General features: G+C 43.2%; 1 protein-coding gene across 1 annotated transcript; it reads right to left on the reverse strand.

The window, feature by feature from the left end:
• Positions 1–204: 204 nt before the first annotated feature.
• Positions 205–22913, reverse strand: LOC139555161 (collagen alpha-2(I) chain-like). The gene is made up of 49 exons (XM_071368729.1): positions 22723–22913; positions 21104–21105; positions 18797–18832; positions 18173–18256; positions 17437–17493; positions 16679–16723; positions 15820–15873; positions 15399–15452; positions 15161–15214; positions 14995–15048; positions 14291–14344; positions 13746–13790; positions 13228–13326; positions 12851–12904; positions 12382–12480; positions 12128–12172; positions 11475–11573; positions 11326–11379; positions 11110–11217; positions 10953–11006; positions 10706–10804; positions 10514–10567; positions 10191–10289; positions 9898–9951; positions 9544–9597; positions 9326–9433; positions 9008–9052; positions 8694–8792; positions 8303–8410; positions 7977–8030; positions 7814–7867; positions 6722–6775; positions 6548–6601; positions 6238–6345; positions 6071–6124; positions 5732–5785; positions 5471–5632; positions 5051–5158; positions 4637–4744; positions 4441–4494; positions 4095–4202; positions 3915–3968; positions 3645–3752; positions 3326–3379; positions 3103–3210; positions 2589–2835; positions 2082–2266; positions 1542–1784; positions 205–1241 (listed from the first exon to the last, which is right to left on the reverse strand). The coding sequence occupies exons 1-49, from the start codon at positions 22790–22792 to the stop codon at positions 1095–1097; spliced, it is 4059 nt and encodes a 1352-aa protein (XP_071224830.1). The 5' UTR covers positions 22793–22913; the 3' UTR covers positions 205–1094.
• Positions 22914–26706: the final 3793 nt, after the last annotated feature.

The following is a 26706-nucleotide window of genomic DNA, read 5'->3' on the forward strand; positions in this document are numbered from 1 at the left end:
ATGACTTATAGAACATAGGTCATGATGATTAAAGAAGTTACTTGAATACTGGCAGGGTCTTTGTATTCTCCTCTTGGTTGAAAATGACATGTGAAATGAAAAGTTAAGTACTCTAACCAAAAACACAAAACAATCAATCATTCGACGCCAACATCATTTAATGATATTATCATTATAAAACATGAAAGCACTTTAGTCATTGAATGGTGTTTGGGAACATTGGACATGCTTTATTTCAGAACTTTTCACAATTGATTTAAACATCTCACATATACAAAATAGGTACAATAAACTTTGTGGTTTTTTTCTTTTGAGAGAGAGAGGCCGCCTAAAATCCATTAAAAATGGATGAAATAATGTGCTGTCAGCATGAACACTGTATTGAAGGGGGGAATTGGAGAAAAATGGCTGAACAAAAACTTCGACAAAAATGAACTTAAAAAAAACCTTTAAAAAACGGTCAAAACCAAACAAACATCAGACCAGATTTAGGAATATTCCACCTGCTTAAAATGGGGTTAATCAGGGGGAACCTGTGCAAGACTCAAAGTCAATACAAAGAAACACAGTAAGAATGAGAGTGGTTTCCTGCTCCTACACAGCTGCATGTTTAGCACCATAGGTCTCTGCTTCAAGTAATTCAGCACCTTTGATACAGGACGGAGCTTGAAGCCTTAGAACTCGTAACTTCTAGGTTGTGGATCAGACAGGTTCTCAATATTTTTTTCTAAAAAACAGGCATGAGGTAGCTTCAACCTTTTTTTGTAATATTTTTGTGGTTTTAAACCTCCTCTTTGGAAGATATACAAAGACCACAAAGTGATGCATACGTTCAGCGTTTTTATTACACTTCTTTTATTTTTTACAAAATGATGACATGTCCCACAACATGGTGTTTTCCCGCGTCTCTTTGGGCTGCTGTATTAATTTGCATTGCACAACGCTCCGTTCAGTCCATTGGTCCTCTCCGATAGAGCCCAGCTTAAGCAAGTGGATGCGCAGAGGGAAATCAGCATTCAGTATAAAAACAACACAGAAAGGGCAGAGATTCTTTTTTTTTCTTTCTCTCTTTTTTTAATTTATCATGAGTCCATTTATTTGAAACAGACTGGGCCAATGTCCAAACCAAACTCTTGATCAGCTCCACCAATGTCCAAAGGTGCAATGTCGAGGATGGGCAGGCGAGATGGTTTATTTGTTCTGTATTCAATGACTGTCTTGCTCCACTGGCCAGTGTGTCTCTGCAGAGGTAGGACAAAAGGAGAAACCATGTATCAGAATAGTGCACCCACTCAGTATATCAAATCGTGAAAACATACAAATGCTTCACTTACAATAATACCCTACAGTAGCCTATGATACTTTAAATAAAGAGTCAGATTCCCAAACTCTTTCACAAACCAATAAGTTATAGAAAACTACCCTGAGCCTGAGTTAACCCTTCCACCATGCACTGCATCTATTTGTGTGAGTGAGCACAGAGAGAGAACGAACAAAGCTCTTGTTCCAGACATTGCGGTGGAAATAGAAAGGGGACTTACAGTGCAGCCGTCCTCCAGAACGTTGAAAGTGAAGCGACTGTTGCCCTCGGCACTCAGCTCCACGTCGTTAGAGCCCTGCAGGAGCACGGCCTTCTTCAGGTTGCCGTTCTCTCCGTCCATGTACGCCACGCTGTTCTTGCAGTGGTACGTGATGTTCTGGGTGGCCTGGTTGGCCAGGAGACGCATGAAGGCCAGCTGAGTGGCCATGCTCTGGGGGCTCAGGGTCTCGTCATTGTACGCAAACTGTGAAACATAGGAGGAATTAAGACAGGATCAGTGTCAAGATATAGTCTCAAGCATTTAGAGAAAAACCTGGTTGAAGAATCGTATAGATAGATGTCTAATGATCTCCTTAAAATGGAACCAATACAATCACGTTAATGGTAGTGGATATTAATGTAAGCCAAACACATGGTTCAATACTATACTAGTAAAACATGCCTCAAATCAGACTGGTGTGCCAATCAAATCAATGTGTCTTCCTGATGTTCAAACTGTCCGCTCTTGTCATTAGAATCAGTACAGGTTCAGTCTGCTCACCTCAGTACCACCGTTAATGGTCTCTCCGAACCAGACGTGCTTCTTGTTCTCAGAGCTCCTGTACCAGTTCTTGCGGGCGATGCTCTCTGGGTGAGGGTGGATGCAGGTGTGTCCGGTGGAGAAGTCACAGTGGGCCTTGATGGCATCAGCAATGCAGCCCTGGTTGGGGTCGATCCAGTAGAAACCTGCAGGGGAGGACAAGAACGAGAAACATCGATTAGCACCGATAATACTACTAACACTATTATTAATGCTTCATTGGGGTTTTACTTTTTTAGGTGTTGTTTAAGTTTCAGGTTCGACATGATACTGTATATTTTATGAGTTTGATCGCTCAAGGAGAGTATTGGTAGTGAAATGTAGTGATAGATAGGGATGCAAAGTTGTTGAGACTCGAAGGATGTAGATATTTTATTGGTTAAGAGAGTATGATGGTTCTAAGGCACCTCAGTGAGTCAACCAATCAATAAAGAGAAAGACAGAGATGTGTCTGTGGCACCAACTCACCGCTGCTCCATTCGGGGTGGCTGAGTCTGATGTCTCTGCAGGTACGGGCGGGGTTCTTCTTGGAACCCTCGGGGGTGAGCAAGTTCTCGATCTGGGAGTTTAGGGACTTGATGGTGGCGTCCACCTCGTAGTCCTTGGCCCTGAGAGAGGGCTGGTCGGCTCTGTACTCATCGTAACCACCAGACTGATCGTATCCGCCACCAGCAGGACCTGCGGGTCCGGGAAGACCAGGAGAGCCGGGGGGACCCTGTGGGCGAGAGAAGAGAGTTAACAACCTCAACCTTGGTCAAAGGTCACTACAAGTGCAACTTGTATTTGTGAAGTTATGTTTAAGCTAATTACATGTTAGCCTAGATACATTATGTGTTGGGATGTTAACAGCTAGTATCTGCCTTCACACAGAGCTTATTAGATCATCCCCCTTTGTCAGCCATACTGTAGCTTTTGTCTGACTGACTGGCTGACTGACTGACTGACTGACTGAGGCAGGTGTGTGAGTACTAGATATACTCACAGCAGGTCCGAGATGTCCAGGGGAACCACGGTGTCCAACAGGTCCGATAGCACCATGACCTCCAGCTCTACCATCCTTACCAGGGGGACCATGGGGTCCGGCAGGGCCCTAGAGACAAGCAGAGGGAGATGACAAGGACATGTGTCAATATATGTCTTTTATCTGTCTAGTTGGAGGAAGATACAACGGAGGGAGTTTGATGTGGATAGCACTGGTTACTTACTCTGGGTCCAGCAGGTCCAGTGATACCAGCAGAGCCAGTCTCACCAGATGGTCCCTGGAAGGGAGAGATATGTTTAGATTAGAGACCTCAGGGGTAGCTACAGAATACTGCAGGGGCGGGATATGTAAGATAGTAGACCTCAGGGTTAGCTACAGCATAAGAACATTGTCATACAGTAAATTATTCAGATGTTTACTTGACATGGCTATAAGGCTTCTGTAAATGAAGGTGATACAAACTTGGGGATATGGGCTATTTCAGGATATGAGATTAGATCATGTTGGATGGATGGAGGGTCAGAGCAGTCATCATGACTTACGTTTGGTCCGGGCATTCCCTGTAGACCACCATGTCCACGCAGACCCTTCATGCCTCTGTCTCCTTTCTCTCCAGCCCCACCCTTCTCTCCGCGGGGACCAGCGGGGCCCTACAACACAAGGAGACAGAACCATAACAGACGTGCGTTATTTCATATAGACCTACAGTATAGGCACAATTAGGCTACGTTGATGCATTATGATAGTTAAAATGATTAGACAAGTCTTAATTCAGCCATCCGAGTCAAGATGAGGTTGGATAAGGTACTCACGGCGGCACCACGGGCACCAGCAGCACCGACGGGACCACCATTTCCATTTGGGCCCTAGAGAGGAAGAGAAGAAGAAGATTAAGAGATGGAACCACAGTAATATGCTACAGATGGAACCACAGTAACAGTTCCTTTGTGTAGTGTACAAGTTATGTCTGTTTTATGTGAATATGAACTTACAGCCTCTCCACGGTTTCCAGGTCTGCCGACGGCGCCGGAGGGTCCGTTAGGTCCGGGTTGACCAGAGCTTCCAAGGGCTCCAGGAGAACCAGGCTCACCACGGTCACCCTGCAAGGGGGCAAAGTTCAAGGTTCAAAGTTGAAAGTTCAAGACATTGTTTCAACTGATATGAAGGTCCGTTCATATGAATGTTTCATGTTCCTGTGATGAAGCCTGTAAAATGGAATCAGCTTCCCCTCTCCCAATCCTAACCTTAACCATTAGTGGGGAAAATGCAAAACTGACCCCCAGATCAGCGTCTAGGGGCAACTTCACCCTACACCACACATGACAGAGAGGAGTGTACCTTGAAGCCAGCAGTTCCGGGACGGCCGGGAGGTCCATCGTTGCCAGTGCTACCCTGTGGGGTGACAAAATAGCATGTTAATTGCGCTGCCATGGGAACTGCACGTGAACTGTAATTTCGATTTTGAGCCATGTCTTTACTTACAGGCTCTAAGTACTTGTTTAACAAATCAATTAATGAATCAATTGATCCTTACCTCACGTCCAGCCTCTCCCTGAGAACCAGTCATACCGGGCATGCCAATGTTACCAGCGGGACCACGGGGTCCAGAGGCACCAGCGGGTCCAAGTCTCCCAGGCTCACCCTGAATGGCACACAGTATCACAGGATCAACACAGTACAAACACATACCATAGTAACACACAGTCAATGTACTGTATCCATAACTCATCAATGGATTGCAACACAGACTAATATGGTTGTATGGGCTGCACTAGTCTGGAATAGCATGTCATTTTCAAGAAGTGTGTTTTAGCACATTTTTGATCATTCCAATATTATATGCCAAATAGCACATTTTCCAGAGCTTTTTTTTGTTCTGCAAGTCAGATGTTTCTGCAAAGGCAGTTTGAATAATGTTTTGAAATAACAGAAGGTGTGATGTTCTCACCACAGCACCAGGACCGCCAGGAAGACCTTTGTCACCACGGGAACCAGGCAGACCAACGAAGCCAGAGGGTCCGAGCACACCTTGGGGTCCAGCGGTACCAGGAGCACCCTGAACAGGGACAGGAGATCAGGAGGTGAGAGTGGAGAAAAGCAGAGAACAGAGAAAGAAACAATCACTTCCCCCTATCACCATTAGTGGTGAATGGGGGTGTTTTGTTATGCAACCCAAACAATGTAAAATGCCTTGAGACTAAATGAAAAGCTAGCCTGGTCCCAGATCTGTTCTGTGCTGTTTTACCAACTCCCATGGTCCTATTGCAAAACAGCACAAACAGACCACCAGATCTGGGCTAGTGAAAGGCATGACATAAATCTCATCCATTCTTGAGAAGATGCCTCAATGGGAGCTATGAAGACTTACGGGAGGACCGCTCTCTCCAGTGGGTCCCTTGTCTCCAGCGATACCAGAGGGTCCAATTTGTCCATGCTCTCCCTGAGGTCCCCCGGGACCAGAATCACCACGGAGACCACGAGGGCCATCCTTACCAGCGGGACCGGCGGAGCCAGGGGGCCCAGAAATACCCTGTGTGTAGGGAAAAGGACGGGATAAGTTATTGAGGGGAAAAAAAGAGAGAGGTGTGTGTGTGTGTGTGTGTGTGTGTGTGTGTGTGTGTGTACTTACAGCGGGACCGGGGCCTCCAACTCTACCGGCAGCACCAGGGAAACCAGTCAGACCCTGAAGAGAAAGAACAGAGGTCAAAGGTAGAACGCAGCCAAGGTCACTGGGTCACAGAGAGATGGGGTGTCGTTCACAGGCGGCTGGTGGCACCTTAATTGGGGAGGACGAGCTCATAGTAATGGCTGGAAAGAAGTCATTGGAATGGTATGAAACACATAAAACAAATGGTTTCCATGTGGTTGATCCCATTCCATTTACTCCATTCCAGACATTATTATGAGCCGTCCTCCCCTCAGCAGCCACCTGTGGTGTCGTGTGTGTGATATCAGTGACAGTACTTACAGAAGGTCCAGCATCACCACGACCACCAGGGGGGCCAGCTGGTCCACTAGCACCCTAGACAAGAAGACGAGAAAAGTCAGTAAATTATATAATTTACAGTACATGATGTCTGTGTGAATGGATATAGTTGATTCCCGTTGAAGATAGCATTTCTGAGTGAGACTTACAGAAGGTCCAGATTGGCCAGCAGGTCCAGAAGGGCCGGCGGGGCCGACATCTCCCTTTCCACCAGCGGGTCCTTTGTCTCCTCTAGGTCCAGACTGACCATCAGAACCCTGCATGGAACACAAAGACACGGGTCAGAACAGAACAAGGGCTGCAGCAACACAAGGTAGTGTGTGTGTTGGCGCGCATACACAAAATTGAACACATGTTTGAGGGTATACGTCTCCATGTTAAAGAAAATCACTATATTCTGATGCATACATGTGACATGTTTATGTGTGGTTTCAGGGTATCAACCGAAGCAGTACTTACAGGGGGTCCGGCGAAGCCGGGAGGTCCGGCAGGTCCACCCTCTCCACGCTCTCCCTAAAACAGAGCAGGAACATAATAGGGTTGACTGGTGTTTTGGGGAAGATATTCTGAATAGTAGATCATGTTAGTCCTTAATTCCTTTGATGTGTTATATAAGTAGTTGTAGGTACTTACATTGGGTCCACGAAGACCAGCAGGTCCAGCAGGGCCGAAGGAGCCAGACTCACCCTGAAAGAGAGCAAAGATGGAGAATGTAAAGGCTGAATCGACCCAAAAATCTGAAAGACTCATCTTGGAAGCTCGGATGTAGAACATTTCTTCATGGTCTGCATAACTTTGATCAATGAACCCTTTCAAGTTCCACAGGATGTCCAGTATTCATGTTGAAGCTTATTAATTACCATTTGTTTCCAAAACAAGCACAACAATGAGTTGCCATATCCTGGTAGATGAATTTGAAGTGTGATGGTGTATAATAGAGCAGGTGTCCAGGCAGTGTTGTGTCTTCCAGGGGCATGTCCAGTAGGCACAGCACGGAGGAAAACGGTTTTGAAACAGGGAGGTAGTTGTCCAATCAGAAATGTTTTGTTTTGTTTTCTGATGCAAATCGTAAAACAATATTGGCGCTATGGTGTGCCCTCCTGACCGTAACACAGGTTTCCATCATTTGAAGATGACATCAGCTGTTTGGACCTTGGCAGTGTGCTACTGAAAACTGTCCAGCAAATGGCGACGTTGAGATTCTAGATTCAGAAGCTGTGGCAGGTGGGTCAGTGCTATCTGGAATTCTTAGGGACAGCCATACCCTAAACTCTAACCCAAACTCCCAACTTAACCATAACCATTACCTAACCCTTACCATTTCAAATTTCAGCTGTATATAATTTCCACATCAATGGGGTAGGGACACTCCAAGGATCCCGGATAGCACGGACCGTGGCAGGTGGGGCGCTACTACTTCTTCTCTCTGGTCTGGACTAGAGGCCTTTGTTGTTGTCCAAATATTCAGAATGACCATACTCAACAATATAGTCCATTACATATCTTGATCACTTGTGAAGAGCCAAAGAGTCTTGAAGAAGCCTCGCTATTCCTGCTCGGTAGGTGAGTGAATGGTACTCCATCTTGGATGTGCATAATCATTGACAAATCTTCCCTAAGTGAGCCCCAAAATATTTCTCATCATCTGAACCAATGTGTTTCATTCATCCTTTGCTATCCTTTCATGTGTTGAGGACTAAGGGAGACGATATTCAGGCTGTTTACCTTTTCACCATTAGCACCGGAAGGTCCAGGGGGTCCACTTGGTCCGGGGGCACCCTAGAAAGAGACACAAGGCACAAAGTCAGACTAAAACACAATAGAGACAGAATATCAATGTATTGGATGTACTGTGAAAGTGACCTAATGAGATGAGAGAGGAACTTACACGGGCTCCATCTCTTCCCATGTTACCCTCAAGTCCTCTGTGTCCACCCTCACCCTAGATTCGAAAGAGGGAAAATACATGTTAGTCACTCGTTTAAAATAACCATTATATATTATTGTTTTAGTCAAGGTCTATCAGAGAAGATGCTGCATTAAGGATAAGAATGTCAAATTCTCCCAATGTTTGTACTGTAAAATAACTGTCAAGCGCTGCATTTCACATCAGAAATGATAATTGACATCAATTACAGCTTTTATTCAACTTTTGTCTTGTGAAATATAACTTTTTTGTATATGTTTACTTGCGGCATATTCTGGGGGACTTACCTTCTCACCCTTGGGTCCAGGAGTACCACCGGCACCGCGCTCACCGGGCATGCCACCGGGTCCTTGGTGTCCAGGGCCACCAGCAATGCCGACAGAACCAGGCTCTCCCTGAAACACAGACATTGGTGAAGAATGGTTCCACCTATAAGCTATCCGTCTCATGGAGCAAGACCATGAGTGGTTAGGAGCTTCATCTGACTACAGTGCTTAAAAGAACAGTGGTGTATTTCTCATACAGAATCGGGTTGCGTCTTCATCAAAACCATACATTGGTACTACCAGATCTTTTGTAGGGCCAGAAGATATTACAGACCACAACATGACAAGGAAAACTCTGGCCATTGTTTACAACAGTAATATGGTTCTAAGCCCTTCATAGAGCTGGGATCACCTTGCCACCATCGGTGCCTGGAGTTCCAGCAGGTCCACGAGCACCGATGGCTCCCTGAGATCCAGCAGAGCCAGCAGGACCAGAGTTTCCACGCTCTCCCTAGGAACAGACAGAGAGAGAGGGCGACTGTCAGCACCAGGGCTCTGTCATGGGCACACCACAGTATGTGTACACTACAGGTGTGTGGGTGTGAGATGTATATAAAGATGTAAATGAGTGAACAGGATCATGTGCATGGCAACAGGTGTATGGTTGACCAGCTGTCAGAAGATCATAGTTAATGGTCTGTGAGAGGTATTCATGAGTGGACATACCTTGACGCCAGCAGGTCCAGGGAGTCCCTGGTCTCCGTGCATACCCTGTTGAGAGATGAATGCTTTGTTAGTGCAAGATATTACATAGCGAGAATACTATTAGAATAAAGAGAATATACTGAAACTGAGGAAACAGGAGGTAATATTTCTATAAACTAAAATGGAATTTGCTGTTAAGTTTGTGTTACAGGGTAAATGTATTTGTGGAAGTTTGTTTGTTATGGCTTTGTGGATGTAGGTTTGTGGAAGTGTTTATGGGTTTGTGGATGTACAGTGGGTTTGTGTTACAGATCACAGGTTCTAGGTTTAGTTGCTCACTTGGTTGCCAGCTTTGCCAGCCTCTCCAGCAGGTCCAGCGGGGCCGGGCAGACCCTGGAAACCTGGAGCACCAGAGGGTCCCTGCTCTCCCTTCTCACCAGCGTTACCCTGTAGAAGAGAGAATCAAGTTCAATCAAATACAATTCACTGTAAGATTAGATTCTAGTTCTTACTGTGTATTTAGAGGAAATAGTGTATAGATATAATAGACTACTTACAACAACTCCAGCAGGGCCGGGGGCTCCATTGTTACCATCAGCACCTGGGCCGCCCTAAGCAGAGACAGGGAGAGCTAGGTGAAACACTGACACTGGCAGCAGGTGAATGATAGTTCAGTCAAAGTTCATTGAGGAAACAACTCTTTTGTAATAAATGACTATAGATGTAGAGTAAGTAATACATTTGTGTTGACTGTTTGGTTCTGTACCATCAGTCATACGAGGTCACAGATTTAGGATACTTAGCTTTACCAACTGCTAATTTGAGAGATGGCTACCATAGTAGTAAATGAATGCCTTTAACAGTAGAGAGTTGGTAATGTAATGAATGTTGTCTGATGCGGGGGTACTTACTCTCAGACCAGTTGCACCATTTGGTCCCTTATCACCACCCTTGCCAGCCTCACCCTGGAGGGTGAGAATGAAGAAGAGACCATGGAAACGTCAGATGATCATCGTTTCATGTTGGTTGACAGAATATACGAGCATATTCTGTCCATATTCTGTCCTTCAATTTCACTTCCTGTTTATTAATTTGATCCCATTTTGCCCATATCGAAGTGCATCAACAACCCAGCTGTCTCTCTCACAGTCCAATCTCATGCTAGTAGATCAACTTCCTGGTTTTACTTCCTGGTTCTACTTACTCCAGGTCCCTTGGGGCCGGGGAATCCGATGTTACCGGGCTGGCCTCTGGGTCCAGTTGGGCCGGGGGGACCAGTGCGTCCGTCCAGACCAGCAGCACCCTAGAATAGGATACAAAACAACAGGGATCAGATATGGCACACCACCACTAGGTGGGTTTTAACATTGTTGGTGGATGGGGTGGGTTACTGTAACCATACCACCAATACAATGTAAGTGCTTTGAACCAATCCATTATCATGACAAGCAATTTCATTGTATTCTAATATTTTAGGATATACAGTGTTTGAAAGGATGAATATTGGAGATGTGTTTAATTACTTACAGATGGGCCTTCCTTGCCTGGGGGTCCACCCTGTCCAGAGTTTCCGGGCAGGCCCTATTAACAGACAGAACTTGTTAGTCATTCAGTATCACAGCTAGAGATCACATGCAATATTTGGTTCAGAGATTAGACAGAGAATCCATTATACATCTTATTGAAACATTATGATTGACAGGTGTGTGTGACACTTACTCTGGCTCCAGTCAGACCAGACTCGCCAGCACGACCGGCATCACCAGGGCCTCCACGGATACCACCAGGGCCGGTGGCTCCGCGAGCTCCAGGCATACCCTGGCAGAGAGGGGAGGAGGAAGAGGAACCCATGAGTACAGAACAGTCACTATATTACAAGGTAAAATTCACTATTTTCTTCCTGCATTTGAACAACTTTCATCATTGTTAATAATATTTTAGTAAACAGAATATTTGGGGGACTTACAATGGGACCACCTCTTCCCTCCAGACCAGGCAAACCACGAGTTCCAGCACCTCCCTATGAGACACAAACAGACATGAGTCAACCATAACCACTCACCTGCACCTTATAGCAACACCAAGACTGTACCCCCACACTGGGTCTGGTATGATATACTCACTCTAGCTCCACGCAGACCAGCGGGCCCGGTGGCACCAACCTCGCCAGTTGAGCCTCTCTTGCCCTCCTCACCAGCGGGACCAGCGGCACCCTGGACACCAGAGTGACCCTGAAGGAGAAAGCAGAGACATTAGAGACAGCCACAAACACACACCATGTACTGACATAATGCTAGAGCATACCTATACTGCTAAACAGCAGTAGTATGGATACTCACAGGCTCTCCCTTAGCACCAGAATCTCCTTTTTGTCCAGAGGGTCCAGGGTCACCCTGCAGTCAAAGAGACACAGATACATGATCAATATTCATACAGATTGTGTTAGTAAAGTGTTGTTGAGCTGCTTTTTAGGTCCAGCGGTACTCACACCAAGGCCTCTAGCTCCAGTGGATCCCTGAGGGCCCTGGGGGCCGGGACCTCCTCTTGGGCCAGGGAAACCAGGGGCTCCAGCAACACCGGGGAGACCCTAGAACACACACACAGGATGGAAGAGTGGTGAGTAAGAAGACAGCTGAAGTACCTACTGCATAAACATGATCATAACATTACCTAATCACATTACCATAATCTTATCTAATCACATTACCATAACAATCACCTAATTACATTACCTAATCACATGACCTAATCAAAGTGCCATAACATCACCTAATTACATTACCATAACCTTACCTAATTACATTACCATAACCACATGACCATAACATTACTTAATCACCCAATGGAGTCACTAGAACAGTTACTTATGGCTAATATCACTTCCATGTAATGTGGGAACAACTGAATTCATTTCTGTCCTTCATAAATTCTAAAGCTAAAGCGATTCATCGTTGATGCTATTTGAGTGTGCTATTTGCTGATATGTCAACTGCTGTGCCTCAATCATAACTCATATCATGCCTATATGAGTCCAAGGCTCAAGTGAACAAGATTCTACATCTTGACCTTTGTCTCACCCTAAATTACCTTTGGACTGTCAATCTAGTCTAACCACAATGCAACTATGGCCAGAATACTTACAGCAGCTCCCTTGGCGCCGTTGATACCGTTGTTACCAGGGTTACCCTACAAGGAGAGGAAAAGGAAAGAGAGAGTGTTACAGACAAGTGTGTAGCGATGCCAAGAAACCAACCAACATGATGGAAAATATATATGACCATTGGAGAGAGTTAGAGTATGTATTTCAGGACCAGGTAACAAGAAAATCAAGAGAGCCTTCAATATGACATTTCACACTGTGATAATGTTGTAGTATGTTGGTAGTATATACTTACAACGGGACCGACGGGGCCAACGGCTCCATTAGTACCGGGCTCTCCTCTGCCTCCCTGAGGTCCAGATGGGCCATTGGCTCCAGCACCTCCAATCTCTCCCTGTTACAGTAACATTTTGATTGAGTCACACAATCCATTCAAATGGGTAATAAAATGTTTTATGATGTTATATAGATGTTATATAGATGTTTTATGGTATAGAAATCCTCATAGGACCACTATGTATGGAATCATTAGTTTGGTCAACATGATTGGTCCCTTTAGTTTAGACAGTAAATCAATCAGATTATCGGATAGTGATAACCAATTAGAGAATCATGATGGGTGTTGAGAAAGCTCTTTAGATGTGGTTCTACGGTTCCCAGAACTGGGAATCTTCTCTGGTGTCCACACTAATAATGTCCATGATATACTAAGGATTGTGATCATGTAGAAATGCTTTGGAGATGACCATGATGACATCCCTTACCTTGGGGCCAGGGGCTCCAGGGAAACCAGGGGGACCAGCTGCTCCAAGAGGACCCTGGGAAACAGGAAATAGAGAGATGACATAGTGAAATAGAGGTCAAGGGTTACAGAAAGTGTTGTAAGATGAAGCTACCCCTAGAAGCGGATGATCTAACTTCAGTTTTAGCATTTCCACCTGTAATGATTTAGGTTAGGATTACGAGAGGGATAAGCTGATCCTAGATCAGATCTGGGCCTAAAGATTTTTGTAATCTTTTTAAAAATTGAACCTTTATTTAACTAGGCAGATACAGTAACGTCAACAGAGGGGTCACCCCTAGGTGATCCATAAGGTTAAGGGGTCAGAGGTTATGGGGTCAAAGGAGAAGTAGCACTCACAGCAGGGCCGGCGGGTCCGGTACTTCCATCAGCACCACGGGCACCAGCGGGGCCAGCAGGGCCGGCACGGCCTCTCTCACCATTCAGACCACGAGAACCCTGAGGTGGGGAAGAGAGGCAGAGAGAGATGAGAGAGAGTATGGTTGAGTACAAGTGTGTATTTATTTTTAAGTGCATGTATATAGTGAGTATAGTATGATATATTACTGGTTGTACATTTGATTTCCCAACAAGGATAATACATAGTGATTGGTAATCAGTAGACAGTGAAGAGGATACAGCAAGTACTCATCTCCACTGTTTCCTTTGCAATCAGCTATGTGAACGCAATGTATTTTGCATGTGACAAATGATAAAGAATCAATGTGGGGTACATTCAGACTCGGCTATGCAGGTGACGTGTTCTATTAGTGATACATATGGCTCGGGCTAGCACCTGACAACATGCTAATTTTGACATTTTCCTCTTGGGAACAATATGATGAAAAAGAGAAGGGTGACATAATGTGTGAACTTACAGCTGATCCGGGGTTTCCGTTAGCTCCATGGGCACCTGTCTCACCCTATGGGAGAAGCAGGAGAACACGTATTCAGATGACAGCAGGTCATAGGTGACGAACGGTGTGAACACTGGATATATCTAGATTGGTAAACATGGGTGTAATAGAAATGTAATTCTCAGAGATTTATGTAGGTACTATGGTGAACAAGTGGTAAAACAAACACTGATATTTGAGTAACCGCTATCAATGTAGCGGGATTGTGACTAAACGTGCACTAAAATGTGCTACTGTATGTGAAATTCACTTTACTTTTAGGTGTTACAGGGTAGGTTTCCGGACCCAGGTTAATCCTATACGTCAAGTCAAAAGCTTGCACAATGGATCTCTCCATTGAAAGTGTTTTTTTAGTCCAGGACTAGGCCTAATCTGTGGCCTACAAAGATGAAAGCTAAATGTCTGTTACACCTCTGCATTAGGCCTCCTGTGCAATCTGTGGGATTTGACAGGGATAAAGGAATGAGGTTGTGATTGAGGAGGATGTACTGTGGCTGCAACTTTACCTTAGCACCTCCTGAACCAGACTCTCCCTTGCGTCCATCCAGACCATTGTAACCCTGGAGCACAAAGAGAACAGGTTAGCATCCTGAGACAATACACAATTATTATAGTCTAAAATCAATTAAGAACAGGAAACAAGTAATCTCCCCCACCCCCTTATCGTTCAGATCATATTAATTCTCATATTGATTATCTGGTGAGGGAATATTAATTTGAGTTTAATCTTGAGATCTCTGCTACTTGTATTCTGTTTGATGTGGGATGCATTTTCGCTCAGCTTCTCATGGGACAAAACTCCTAATTTCCCATCATTACTAGTCTTTTCTAAAGACTATATCTGCATCTCAAAATACACACCATTCCCTTCATAGTGCACTTGACCAGAGCCACAGTGGGGGGGGATAGGGTGTCATTTGAGATTAGTACTACAAGGGAAGTGTGTGACTGGGTCACATTCAGTGGGGTGCAACATTACAGAACATCCAGATACAAATGTATTACGTAGAACAGACATGCTTCTCTGTCATGTGGAATGGAGAATCATGTCAGCTCTATACAAGTAATCTCTATCTGTAACCTTCAGAGCGTTGCACCCTCCTGAATGCTACCCAGGTGTGTCTCCAGGACAGAACAGGTATACTGTATAACAGCGTCTTTGGGAGGTCGTTAGAGGCAGGGCCAGGCAGGTATTTATGTAAATACTCACTCTGTGTCCCTTCATTCCAGGAAGTCCAGGAGTTCCGGGGAATCCACGAGCTCCCTACAGAGGAGGGAGAGAAGAGGTTTCACGTGATGACACTTTATGGGTTCATGTATATTTAGTGTGAATGTATATTTTGTTAAAGTCTGTCAGCTCTGGACATTGCCCTTACCTGAGTTCCAGGGCCACCTCTGTCACCAGGCTTTCCAGGTCTTCCGTTGTTACCCTAGAATTGAACAGACAAGCTGCATTAGATGTGTATACTGTAGGTCCACTATCATGATAGCATGCGTCTGTAGCATTTTCCACATCCACTAATCGCCCCAGTAGGCAAGTAGTGCCACAGGTAGATAGTTATCAAACCAACAGTTAGACCAAAATAACACCAAGGATTTTAACCTTTTACTTACATCCTCACCGGGCTTGCCTGCGGATCCAGAAGGTCCACGAGCACCAATGGAGCCCTTGGATGAGAGAGATGTCAGAGGTCAGGGTAAGGTCATAGTCAAATTCTGTGATCAATGTTTTAGGCTGCCTTTCTGTGTAGTAGTGTAGTGTTGATGGCTTCATCTGTGTCTGTAGAGTTGAAATGGTTAACGTACAGGTATGAGAAATGAATATCTGTTTAGACCAAATTGACTATGGGGTATCACTGTGTGGGGATGTGTTGGACTATAACTATACTACATGGGACAGTGTTGAAGATGTGGGATAAGGGGTAGAGGAGAGAGAGTAAGGAGATATGTATAGAGTGACATGCTGAGCTCTGATCAACCTGTTATAGAGAGAATGTAACAGTGGGTTACAGTTTCCATGAGAGAGTTATCTTACAGTCTGTCCAGGCTCTCCAGGCTCTCCAGCGTGTCCTGTGAATCCTTGGGGTCCCTGTTGATGGGAAAACGACACAACAGTGAGTCGATTTATCCAAATGAGACATTGTTTTATTACTATGTGATCAGTTAGGTGTGATGAGTAGAACCAGGACTTATTCCATTCTGAACATGTGATCTGATCCCTAGTTAGGGGCTATAGTAGGGTCCTAGTTAGCGGCTATAGTAGGGGTCCTAGTTAGGGGCTATAGTAGGGTCCTAATTAGGGGCTATAGTAGGGTCCTAATTAGGGGTCCTAGTTAGGGGCTATAGTAGGGTCCTAGTTAGTGGCTATAGTAGGGTCCTAGTTAGTGGCTATAGTAGGGCCCTAGTTAGTGGCTATAGTAGGGGCTATAGTAGGGTCCTAGTTAGGGGCTATAGTAGGGGTCCTAGTTAGGGGCTATAGTAGGGGTCCTAGTTAGGGGCTATAGTAGGGGTCCTAGTTAGGGGCTATAGTAGGGGTCCTAGTTAGGGGCTATAGTAGGGGTCCTAGTTAGGGGCTATAGTAGGGGTCCTAGTTAGGGGCTATAGTAGGGGTCCTAGTTAGGGGCTATAGTAGGGGTCCTAGTTAGGGGCTATAGTAGGGGTCCTAGTTAGGGGCTATAGTAGGGGTCCTAGTTAGGGGCTATAGTAGGGGTCCTAGTTAGGGGCTATAGTAGGGGTCCTAGTTAGGGGCTATAGTAGGGGTCCTAGTTAGGGGCTATAGTAGGGGTCCTAGTTAGGGGCTGTACTAGGGCCTGTGAGTCCTGGCCTTCATGTTGAGTTTATATGAGAAAAAGAAACAACATTGTGTCATTTGACATCATTTGAGAACTACTTACAGGGGATCCGGATGGTCCGTTGGGCCCTCTAGATCCCATCAAACCCTGAGGAGAGAAAGACAAAGCACATTGAAATCAGATCAAAGTTACTGTACATGATCTTAATACTGTTCAATCAAAATGGACGTCCAATTCGGATATGAATCAGTGTAGGGGGAATGAAATTGGAAAAATGTCAAACAAAAACTTTTGCTTAAAATAGCAGAGAAAGGCTGTGTTAAATGTGTGAAATCTTATCCAAATTTAAATCTTAAATGATTTGGGAAGAAGAGGGATAACATTTGAAGAGAATATAATGGTAATACATTATTCATGGTTACCGAATTGGTATTCTATTGGTAAAAACTTAGCTATGTATCTTGATGTGTCTCTACAGAGTAGATGAAGAAATAACTGCAGGGTTTGGTGTCATATGCTGGACGATGAAGAGGTTATGATCAGTTTCCTAACAGCTCATGATCTACAATGCTGTTTCTGGCTGAATCCCAAAAGAAAGCCTACTCCATAGGCATTGATAAGATTATGAAAGGCTATCAGCTTCACGGTTACAACTCTATCAGATCCATACAAATGCCTAGGGGTCAGGGGCTAGGCAAGGACTAGTGACAAGGGAATAATGGCCTAAGGGCTAAGCAGGGACAGTGCTAGTGCTAGTGCCAAGTAGGAAGGGCCTACAGGGTGTGCCAACTGGTTAGGGGTGAGGGTTTAATTTGGGGTTAATTCAGGGTCCCTCTCCCTCTTGTGTCCGGAGGCCTCACCATGGGTCCAGGTCCGGGGTCGCTGCCTTTACCTCCATCAAACTGAGCAGCAAAGTTCTGGCAAAACAAAACAGGGACACACATTATTATCACAGAAGTGAACAATTAATAAAAGCCATGTTTGACAAAAAATAATGGTATAGTAGTCATAATTCCATTGGTTAATCCCAGAGGGTCCTGAGACATCAGAATAGTAGTTCTTAGAGTCAACCATGATGAACAATATTGACAAACTGTCCCAGTATTGAAAATAAGTTTAGTCTAAAACGAAATTATCTCAGAATATAAGGTCATTGGAACCTCCAATCACTTTGTTGTGTGCGTAAGCCATGTTTATGATTTACAGTGTCAGGGGGTCATCGTGGAGTCAAAGGTTCATAGGTCAACAAGGTATAAAGTCATAAGGGTATATGAGGTCATGTGTGAGGTCATGGGGTCAAGACCACCCAATTGAACTCATCCCTAGAGAGTACTAGGTAAGGCTTCAAGGGACAGTCTGAACACTTTTACCATGGCTGATTTGAGAGGAACCAAGTGCCCTGCCCCGGTAACAAACCAAAACAGATGAGTTCTGTTGGTCACGTTTAGAGTTACAAATGTCCTCCATTTTCAGGGGGAAAAATTGCCAGCCAATGAAAACATTTGTTACAGAACTGTCAGCCATTTTATGTGTGACTGAAACATGCTCGTTTTTAGAGTGAGAAAATGAGGGACATAATGATATAGCTGAACTTACGCCTCCAAGTCCAGGGGGACCAGGGGGGCCGGCAACGCCGGGGAGTCCAGCTTTACCATCTCTTCCATTACGGCCTTGGGGACCCTGAGAGATGAGAGAGCGATAGAAACAACTTATTATTTAAAGAAATGTTTCAGCTAAAATACTTTATATTCTATACATATTCATGCTGTAATTCCGCTGGAAATGTCCTTCATCCTCTGATGTTGTTTATGATGACTTTCTATTTTTTGTTTTGTTTTCTGTTGTGATGTTACCCAGTCCTGTAACATGCTATAAGTGCTGTATTGTACACTATAGAAAAATGGGAAAACATTCTAAATTATTACAAAATGACTACAATTTACAAAATGATGTATAATTGATTTATAGCCATTTTAAAATCATATGTTATTGCTTATATGTTTATAATATATCTGGGTAAAAATACATCCAATAATATCGTTGTCAACATCGAGGATGTAGGCCTCTGTGCCATGTGATCAAGGGGTGTGGCCACAACGGGGTCAAAGTATGTCATGTAGCCCTCTCAGAAATGTACATTTAAACAAGTGTAGTAACTTGCAGACACCTAACTTACAACATCTAAACACCATAGGGGACAGCTGGGTTTTCTTTGCTTACCCTGTCACCTCGAGGTCCTTTCTCTCCCGTTGGGCCCTATGGTGGGAAAATATCTTAATCAGACAAACATACAAGACAAACCACTCAAATAAACATTTTAAAAGCATATCAGTACTTCTAGCAAAGCTGGTCAGACCCTAATCTCAAATAGATTGCATCAATGTTAAAGGAAAAATCCACTCAAACTATCTTTTGGTATTTTTTTCATTAATCCAATGTTGATCATTGTGATGATGTGGCCAGTGACACTTTGCTTCTTGAAAGTCCAATATCTTGAAAATTTGACTGCTGACATGTAAAACATTTTGGGACTGTATCAACAGTGGATTAATGAAAAAAATACCAAGAGATAGTTTGAGTGGATTTTTCCTTTAATTGAGTTCAAGCGTTAGAAGATAGACTGCTATGTGTCATAATGTGTACATAAACAAACTTGACCTTACAGTTTGAGGACAAGCATGTCAACACATTAATGTTACTGTATGAGTCAACAGTGCATACTGACTCGGCCTCTCACTTGACCTTTGAGTAATCCTGAGCCTCAAAGTTCAGATATGCCACACTTTTCTATACTAGTAAATGACACATAAGAACATGTTTGCTCACCTTGAGTCCACCCTAAATAGAAAAGAAGATAAATAAATTTAAGATTTATTTATTCAGTCTTTCCTACATTTCTTATGTCATTCAAAGTGTAAGCTATATCAACCGTACCTCAGTTCTCATCTCTCTTTTTTCCCAACAAAGCATATTAGTTGCCAGTGTCATAACACAGTATTGCATGCATAAGTGTATATTATAAGTCACATGCTTGTGCAGATAACTATATCAAACAGATAACAGCACAAAGATATAATATCATATTAAGCACTATTGCAGAGAGATGTTTAAAGGTGCACTATGGAGCTGGGTCAGTGATCTAATGCCAAATCCAGATTGATGTTGCATGGCAGTAGGCTATGCAGGTGTATAGGCCAATCAATCAATCATAATCACTTCACATTATAGAAACACTACCCCTTTAAAGCATCAGAATGCCAACATAGAGCTGAGAAACAATATCCAGGTGAGCAATTTGTAGCAATCTCAACTATAACAGACCATTTTAAACAAGAAACACTTCCTTTATACTGTAAAAAAAAGAAGAAGATATAATACAGGCCAAATCCAGGGCCTGTGTTAAAAAAGCTTCTCATAATAGGAGTGCTTATCTAGGATCAGGTCTTCCCTTCCACATAATTGTATTAATTATTATCTAAAATGCTAAACTGATTCTAGATCAGCACTTCTCAGAGACTTACTGAATATGGGCCTGGAATGTATCTGCCATTTTTAGCTTTCAAACCTCTTCCTGATCCTATTAAAGGGCCCGTTGTGCCCAGCGGCCCCATGGGTAAACCAGCACCAGCACTGGCAGTTTTAACTTTCACTGACACCACCCCTGACCAATAGGAGCCTCACCTATTCATTGGCAGCAAATAAAGAAAAAATAACCCTCTTCAGAGGTAGCCTAAAATCAAACTGAAATACTCCGCTATAGTTGAGATTGCTCATATTGTCGACAGAGGGATCCTTTCACCGAATATTAGCTGGAATTTGGAACCAACAGATGAGATGCAAAAAGGTAAAATCTCTTCTAAAAGCTGTTTTGATAGATAATATCATGCACATGTACTAACCGCTGTGATGTTTCAACGAGGAGGAGGAGGAGGAAAGGACATACTCAGTTAGAACATGATAACTAACATAGTAAAATAGTTTCTGGAGCAATCTAAATTCTCTCTTCTTTTGACCCATTTGTCTAATGCAAAATGCCTTATTTTCCTTTGTAGATAGCAAAATATAACTGTTGTTATTTGTTTCCAGAATATACACAAAGATTAGAAAGATTAGAATGATAAGCATCTAAAAGGCAATCTGACAAAAACAACCAAAACCATATAAAAGGTGAAAGGTATCAAAACTGTCCATATAAATGCGGCCTAGCTTCTACAATATTCCATGGAGTTTTCTCAACAACAACATTGGGTCATATATAGGCCTGAAATAGCTACTAAAATTCAACAGCATCCATCTTTAGGGAAAATAAAAATATTCAAATATGACTGAATTATATTTAATGCATTGTTGACAACTTCTCACTGACTGGAAATGTCAGTGTCATTTAGACACTTGCCAACCAGCCAGCAGTCAAGTGTTTACAGGCTTCAAAGGCCTGTGCATCCGCATCCCCTAAGGAAATCAACTTGTGATGGAACGAAGACCAGAAGTAAGCCTAGTGTAATTAGGTACTGTATATGGATGTACTGCTATAAATTAAGTGATCAGCATTCACTATAGTATACCTAAGTAAATTATATCCTATCATATGCTATCCTATGCTTTTGTATTGCATCATTGCCTATTATCTACTCTGTATAGCAGGGCTGCCCAACCCTCTTCCTGGAGATCTACTGTCCTGTAGGTTCAGTCCAATCATCTTCCTGGAGATCTACTGTCCTGTAGGTTCAGTCCAACCCTCTTCCTGGAGATCTACCGTCCTGTGGGTTCTCAGTTCAACCCTAATTTAACACATTCTACTAATTAGCTGCTCAACAAGACCTTAACTAGCTGAATCAGAGATGCTAAATTAGGGTTGGACTGAACCCACAGGACAGTAGATCTTCAGGAAGAGGGTTGGACTGAAAACACACAGGACAGTAGATCTCCAGGAAGATGATTGGACTGAAAACCTACAGGACAGTAGATCTCCAGGAAGATGATTGGACTGAAAACCTACAGGACAGTAGATCTCCAGGAAGAGGATTGGACTGAAAACCTACAGAACAGTAGATCTCCAGGAAGAGGGTTGGACAGCCCTGATGTATAGCAACTCGATTTTGAGGAGTCTAAATTACTACATTTTGGTCTAAATTACATTGTCAATGGTTTTGAAGAACTATCATCTTATGTTGCTTGTTATGACCTAGGCGTTTCCTGTTTAGGCCTCAGTGGTGTCCTCATTATGATGCGGCATAACAACCGGTTCCTCTACATTTGGTCCTGCCCTGCTGATGGAGTGGCATCGCACCTCCGCTAAAATACTGCGTTGTAATGTCCTTACGTGACCACTAGATAACGCATTTGGACACTTAAAAGAATATCATAATGGAAAAGATTGTTTTAACTTATATTAGTTGTATATACAACGCAAATGTCATTTGTTTTACTTGAAAACAACGCTCTTAATTCTTATAATATAAATATTAACTATATTTAAATGAAATAGCTCTAAACCTCTACACAAGGCCTTCTCTTTCACAAGGCCTAACAAATAGGTCATAGCTTGCACTAAGTTGCTCAAGAATATGTCAAAATAATTTTGGGATCGAAAATCTATACTTTTGTAAAGATCTATATGTATTTCTATAGAAAATATATCTGGGAGCGATGATGCCAAAGGGGATGCTGTTAAATTGACCACCAGGGGGCGACGTTTCAATTCCCTATAATAAAAGTTAATTCCCTGGACTCTGAACAGTATGTACAACGCCCCAAACTTTTCATCCTAGGAGTTTACAGATACATTCCAATTGTAGTCTAGCTGTTCGCAGTTCCATTGTTCTAAAATCTATTCAAAGCCACTACCTTAACAACTTTAAACGATTCTTTCAAGGCTGTGATAACGTTTTCATCAGTGCGTTTCTCTGAGACTATTCAATTGGCAATTGTATCCACGGAAAAAGAATGAAGAATCCACCGAAATGACCAGGATCCGTTCGGTTTTATACAGCCAGAGGGAAGCCCTCAAAATAACTTTTAGTGGTCCTCTGGTTATTTCCAAGTAAGTTCCATATAAAAGCCAAGCATAAGCGCTGTAAGGTCCTCCTGAACTCTTAAAACAGGACAAAAATCCTCGGTAAAAGACAAAAACATATCAAACTTACATTGGCATGATGCTAGAAATGAAGTTACTGCAAGCAGCAACAGAATCCGGTTATCCACAAAGCTGAGCATGTCTAAGCAGACATGCAGACTCCTTGTGCTGCAGTGCCCTGTTTAACTACTTCAAGCAGGCATACAGTTGTGGTGACTAGAGTAACTCCAAGATTGGAAACCTGCTGCCGTGATGCTAGAATAATACAGACCAATCAGTCCTATTTATATGGCAGGAGGTTCCTTTGTCTGCGTGTCAACAGTCAGCCCTCGGACCAATAGGAGAAGTGAAATCCTATACGACTCCCATCCCATCCCATCCCCAATAAGTCATGTGGTCCTACATCTCCAGCCTTCTCTCAGAAACGTTGGCAATGCTTCGTCGATGATGACGAGTGCATCGTTTTAATTAGATCCATTCTTGAGGACGTGGACAATGTAGACGTTTAAAAAGGAGTAAGACCTGCATTTTTTTCTCAGACTTTTTGTAGTTCATCACACTGGACGTGTAGCCGAGAAAGAAGGGGTAGTTCAGTACGCCGGAGCTTGGTGAGGGCACGTTGGCCATCCGACTGTCATCTTGTGCTTTGCCCGGGTCGGGTCTGACGCGTAGGCCAAATCTGCCCTGTGCGGTGCGCGCAGGAATGCGCCCAGCATCTCTGTCGGTCGGATTTAAATAAGAAAATGCCATACAGGGAGAGGACGCAGGAGATTTTTCTGTTTGTAAAAATCAGCAATTTTTTTTCATGGACTATTTGTACTCCAAGTTTGACTTTTAAAGCGTGGATTTAGCCTATATTTACCCCCCAAGCTTTACGCATTATCACTATTTACTGTTTTACACAATCATTTCACTGACTTCACACACAGGCCTCTCCCTGCCTGTCGACATTGTAAAGCTTCTAACATTTCTAAGTGAGTCCTAATTAATATAAAGAAAGCATTTTTCATTCATCAAGACAAGCATTTTATATATTTATCTGTGTGAATAAAATCACAGGTTTAATGACAGGTCATCCCCCAAGCAACATATAGTATAAGATATGGGTGTTTTGATATAAATTATAGCACAGCTGTAGGCTACATTAATTGATGGGGATGGTGGATCCGGTGTTCAAAGGGAACTCTATTCTGGAAAAGCCTGTGCATTGTCATGGAATGCAATGGAGGTATTCTACCGCCTGGACTGATCATACAAAAGACAGGTGAGAGATATCTGATTTCAGATTCTCTCCCTCCCTCCCCATCAGCTCTTACCTGGCCACATGACCAGACATGTTGGCAGTCACACTACTACCACACTAATGCTTCCCAAATGCTATCTCTACCTCTCACAGTCACATGGACCCTTTTTATTTGGACTGCACATTAAAGAGTTTGATATGATCATACATCCAAAAGTAAATGTAATGTTTACTACAACAGCCGATTAGAAAATGATATCTTTACCACACCAAAGTGTAAATATAATTGATGGAGGCTGTTGTAAAGTAAAATAGACTTAGTTTAATATATACTGATCAGAAATATAAACACAACATGCAACAATTTCAGTTCATATAAGGAAATCTGTTAATTTAAATAAATTCATTAGGCTCTAATCTATGGATTTCACATGACTGGGCAGAGGTGCAGCTATGGGTGGGCCTGGGAGGGCATAGGCCCACCCACTTGGGAGCCAGGCCCAGCCAATCAGAGCAGGTTTTTACCCACCAAAGGGCTTTATTACAGATAGAAATACTCCTCAGTTTCATCAGATGTCTGGGTGGCTGGTCTCAGACGATCCCGCAGGTGAAGAAGCCAGATGTGGAGGTCCTGGGTTGGTGTCGTTACACTTGGTCTGTAGTTGGGAGGCCAGTAGTGGACGTACTGCCAAATTCTCTAAAACAAAATTGGAGGCGGCTTATGGTAGAGAAATGAACATTAAATTGTATGTCAACAGCTCTGATGGACATTCCTGCAGTAAGCATACCAATTGCACGCTCTGTCAACATTTTATAGTGACCTTTTATTGTCCCCAGCACAAGGTGTAATGATCATGCTGTTTAATCAGCTTCTTGATATGCCACACCTGTCAGGTGGATGGATTATCTTGGCAAATAAGAAATGCTCACTAACAGGGATGTAAACAAATGTGTGAACAACATTTTAGACATTTCTGGAATATTTTATTTTTAACTCATCTAACATGGGACCAACACTTTACATGATATTATATTTTTGTTCAGTATAGTTTGGAAAGGAGTAAATGTAGGCTATAAAGACTATTCTGACATCAGACAACCCAAGGACACACATTGTATATAATACAACTTTTGACATCCCCTTAGGGAAATGAGGACCTACTTCCTGGCTATCATGTTCAACTTCAACAGAGAGGAAAATCATTACTGCAATATCTATGCAGACTCTCAGATCAGAAATACCCCCATATGTTTTAACTTGAAGTAACTAATTACAATTGTAATAATAATAATTTGGTGGGTGTTTATATTTGTCCTATTTCACAATTGTGTATTAATATTCAAACTAGCAACCTGTCAGTTACTGGCCTGATGCTCTATGCGCTAGGCTATCTGCCGCCAGAGGTTTGGCAATTATAAGTTTCTGCCCATATCCTGGCTGTCTCTTGATGACATTCATGGCCTTTCTCCACCCTGACTATATTTGCTGGTTTATTCATTGTGTTCACGCATTATTGATTCATTCAATCAGAAGTCAAATGAGAAGACAGTTCTTATTGCAATATAATTTCCATCAGGTATAGCACCTCCCCTCAGATATCTGTGCTGTCCCTGATAAACCCAGGCAGTGCTAACAATAAAGACAATGTGTGGATCATGCACTGTAATGACACTAACAGTCTTAATCCAGTGAAAATGAACTGGAGGGAGACAGTATAAGTGTTGGGTCCGTAATCCAGCCACTGATGTAGCCTAGTCTGCCTCAAAATGGCCGATTCTTCTTTTCTCATGGTCTTCCTCCGCTGGCCTCCCCTCTCCTCCCTGAGCAGTGCCGGACAAAAATGTGTCATCGCTGGAATATCCAGACATCCCAAACTCAACTCTCTCGCCTGAGTGAAAGGAGGGGGGAGATCAGAGAGGTGAGGGGTGAGTGGTACTGGGATGAAATGTGTTTTAAAGATGGCTGCACGCCCAACACACTGTTACAGCTGAACATGGCTCATGTTCTCTGACTGAGACGCTGAAAGTCTTGAACTACTTTGAGACCAGACTGCATTCATGAATATGAAACAGGTCTAGTCTTAAAAACGTTACTCTTCGTTAGAGTAATATTTAGAACAAGAGTTATTTTGGGATCTATGCAGAGTGTCTATGTTTGACCTATCATAACATCAAGCATCAACAACCAGTAGTTGAATGAAGAAATGCTGATACAGGCCGACATCAAGTCACCATGTATGTAGGCGGTACAGTAATGCACCTTCAACATAGATGTTTACGCTGGCACTACACCTTATATAATACGAATAGTGAGTCAGTGTCTAGATAGTTGTTTAGACTAAATTTGCAGAAGTCTTCCTCAGAGCTCTAATGGATCAGACTTGTGTTTAAATACTATTTTAAATTATTTCCAATACTTCATTCTGGCTTGATAGTGCTTGTCTGGCTTAATGGACCAATAGAATAGTCCCCAAACTGCAAACCAGGCCCATATGGCACATTTGGCACATCCAGGTAGCCAAAGCAAAGTTGGCCACTCACAGATGGAAATTGAATGCCCACAGCATGAATGGAGATTTTGCCCTTTCATTTGATTGTGTGCATAACTCCAGTCCTTGAGGGCTAGTCAGCCCTGCTATTGTTCATCACCTTTTACTACTTCATTGATCACTTTAATGTAAATGATTAGCTAAAGAGTTCCAGTCTAAACTCCACATTCTCTCCTAATTCAAGTCCTTCCCAGGACAACAAGGAGAATTCCCTCATTCTATTCTTCTTGCAGTCGGCCATTTTGCTGAAACCTTTTTTTCT

This window comes from Salvelinus alpinus, chromosome 26, assembly GCF_045679555.1.
Source record: "Salvelinus alpinus chromosome 26, SLU_Salpinus.1, whole genome shotgun sequence".
Lineage (NCBI taxonomy): Eukaryota > Metazoa > Chordata > Actinopteri > Salmoniformes > Salmonidae > Salvelinus > Salvelinus alpinus.

Bases quoted from the DNA above. Each gene is read 5' to 3' on its own strand.
- LOC139555161 (XM_071368729.1), bottom strand. From the start codon at position 22,792: ATGCTCAGCTTTGTGGATAACCGGATTCTGTTGCTGCTTGCAGTAACT. The intron at 6,125-6,237 runs GTAAGTCTCACT...CTTCTTGTCTAG, and splicing joins CTGGCCAATCTGGACCTTCT to GGTGCTAGTGGACCAGCTGG. The intron at 2,836-3,102 runs GTGAGTATATCT...TCTCGCCCACAG, and splicing joins CTGGACATCTCGGACCTGCT to GGTCCCCCCGGCTCTCCTGG.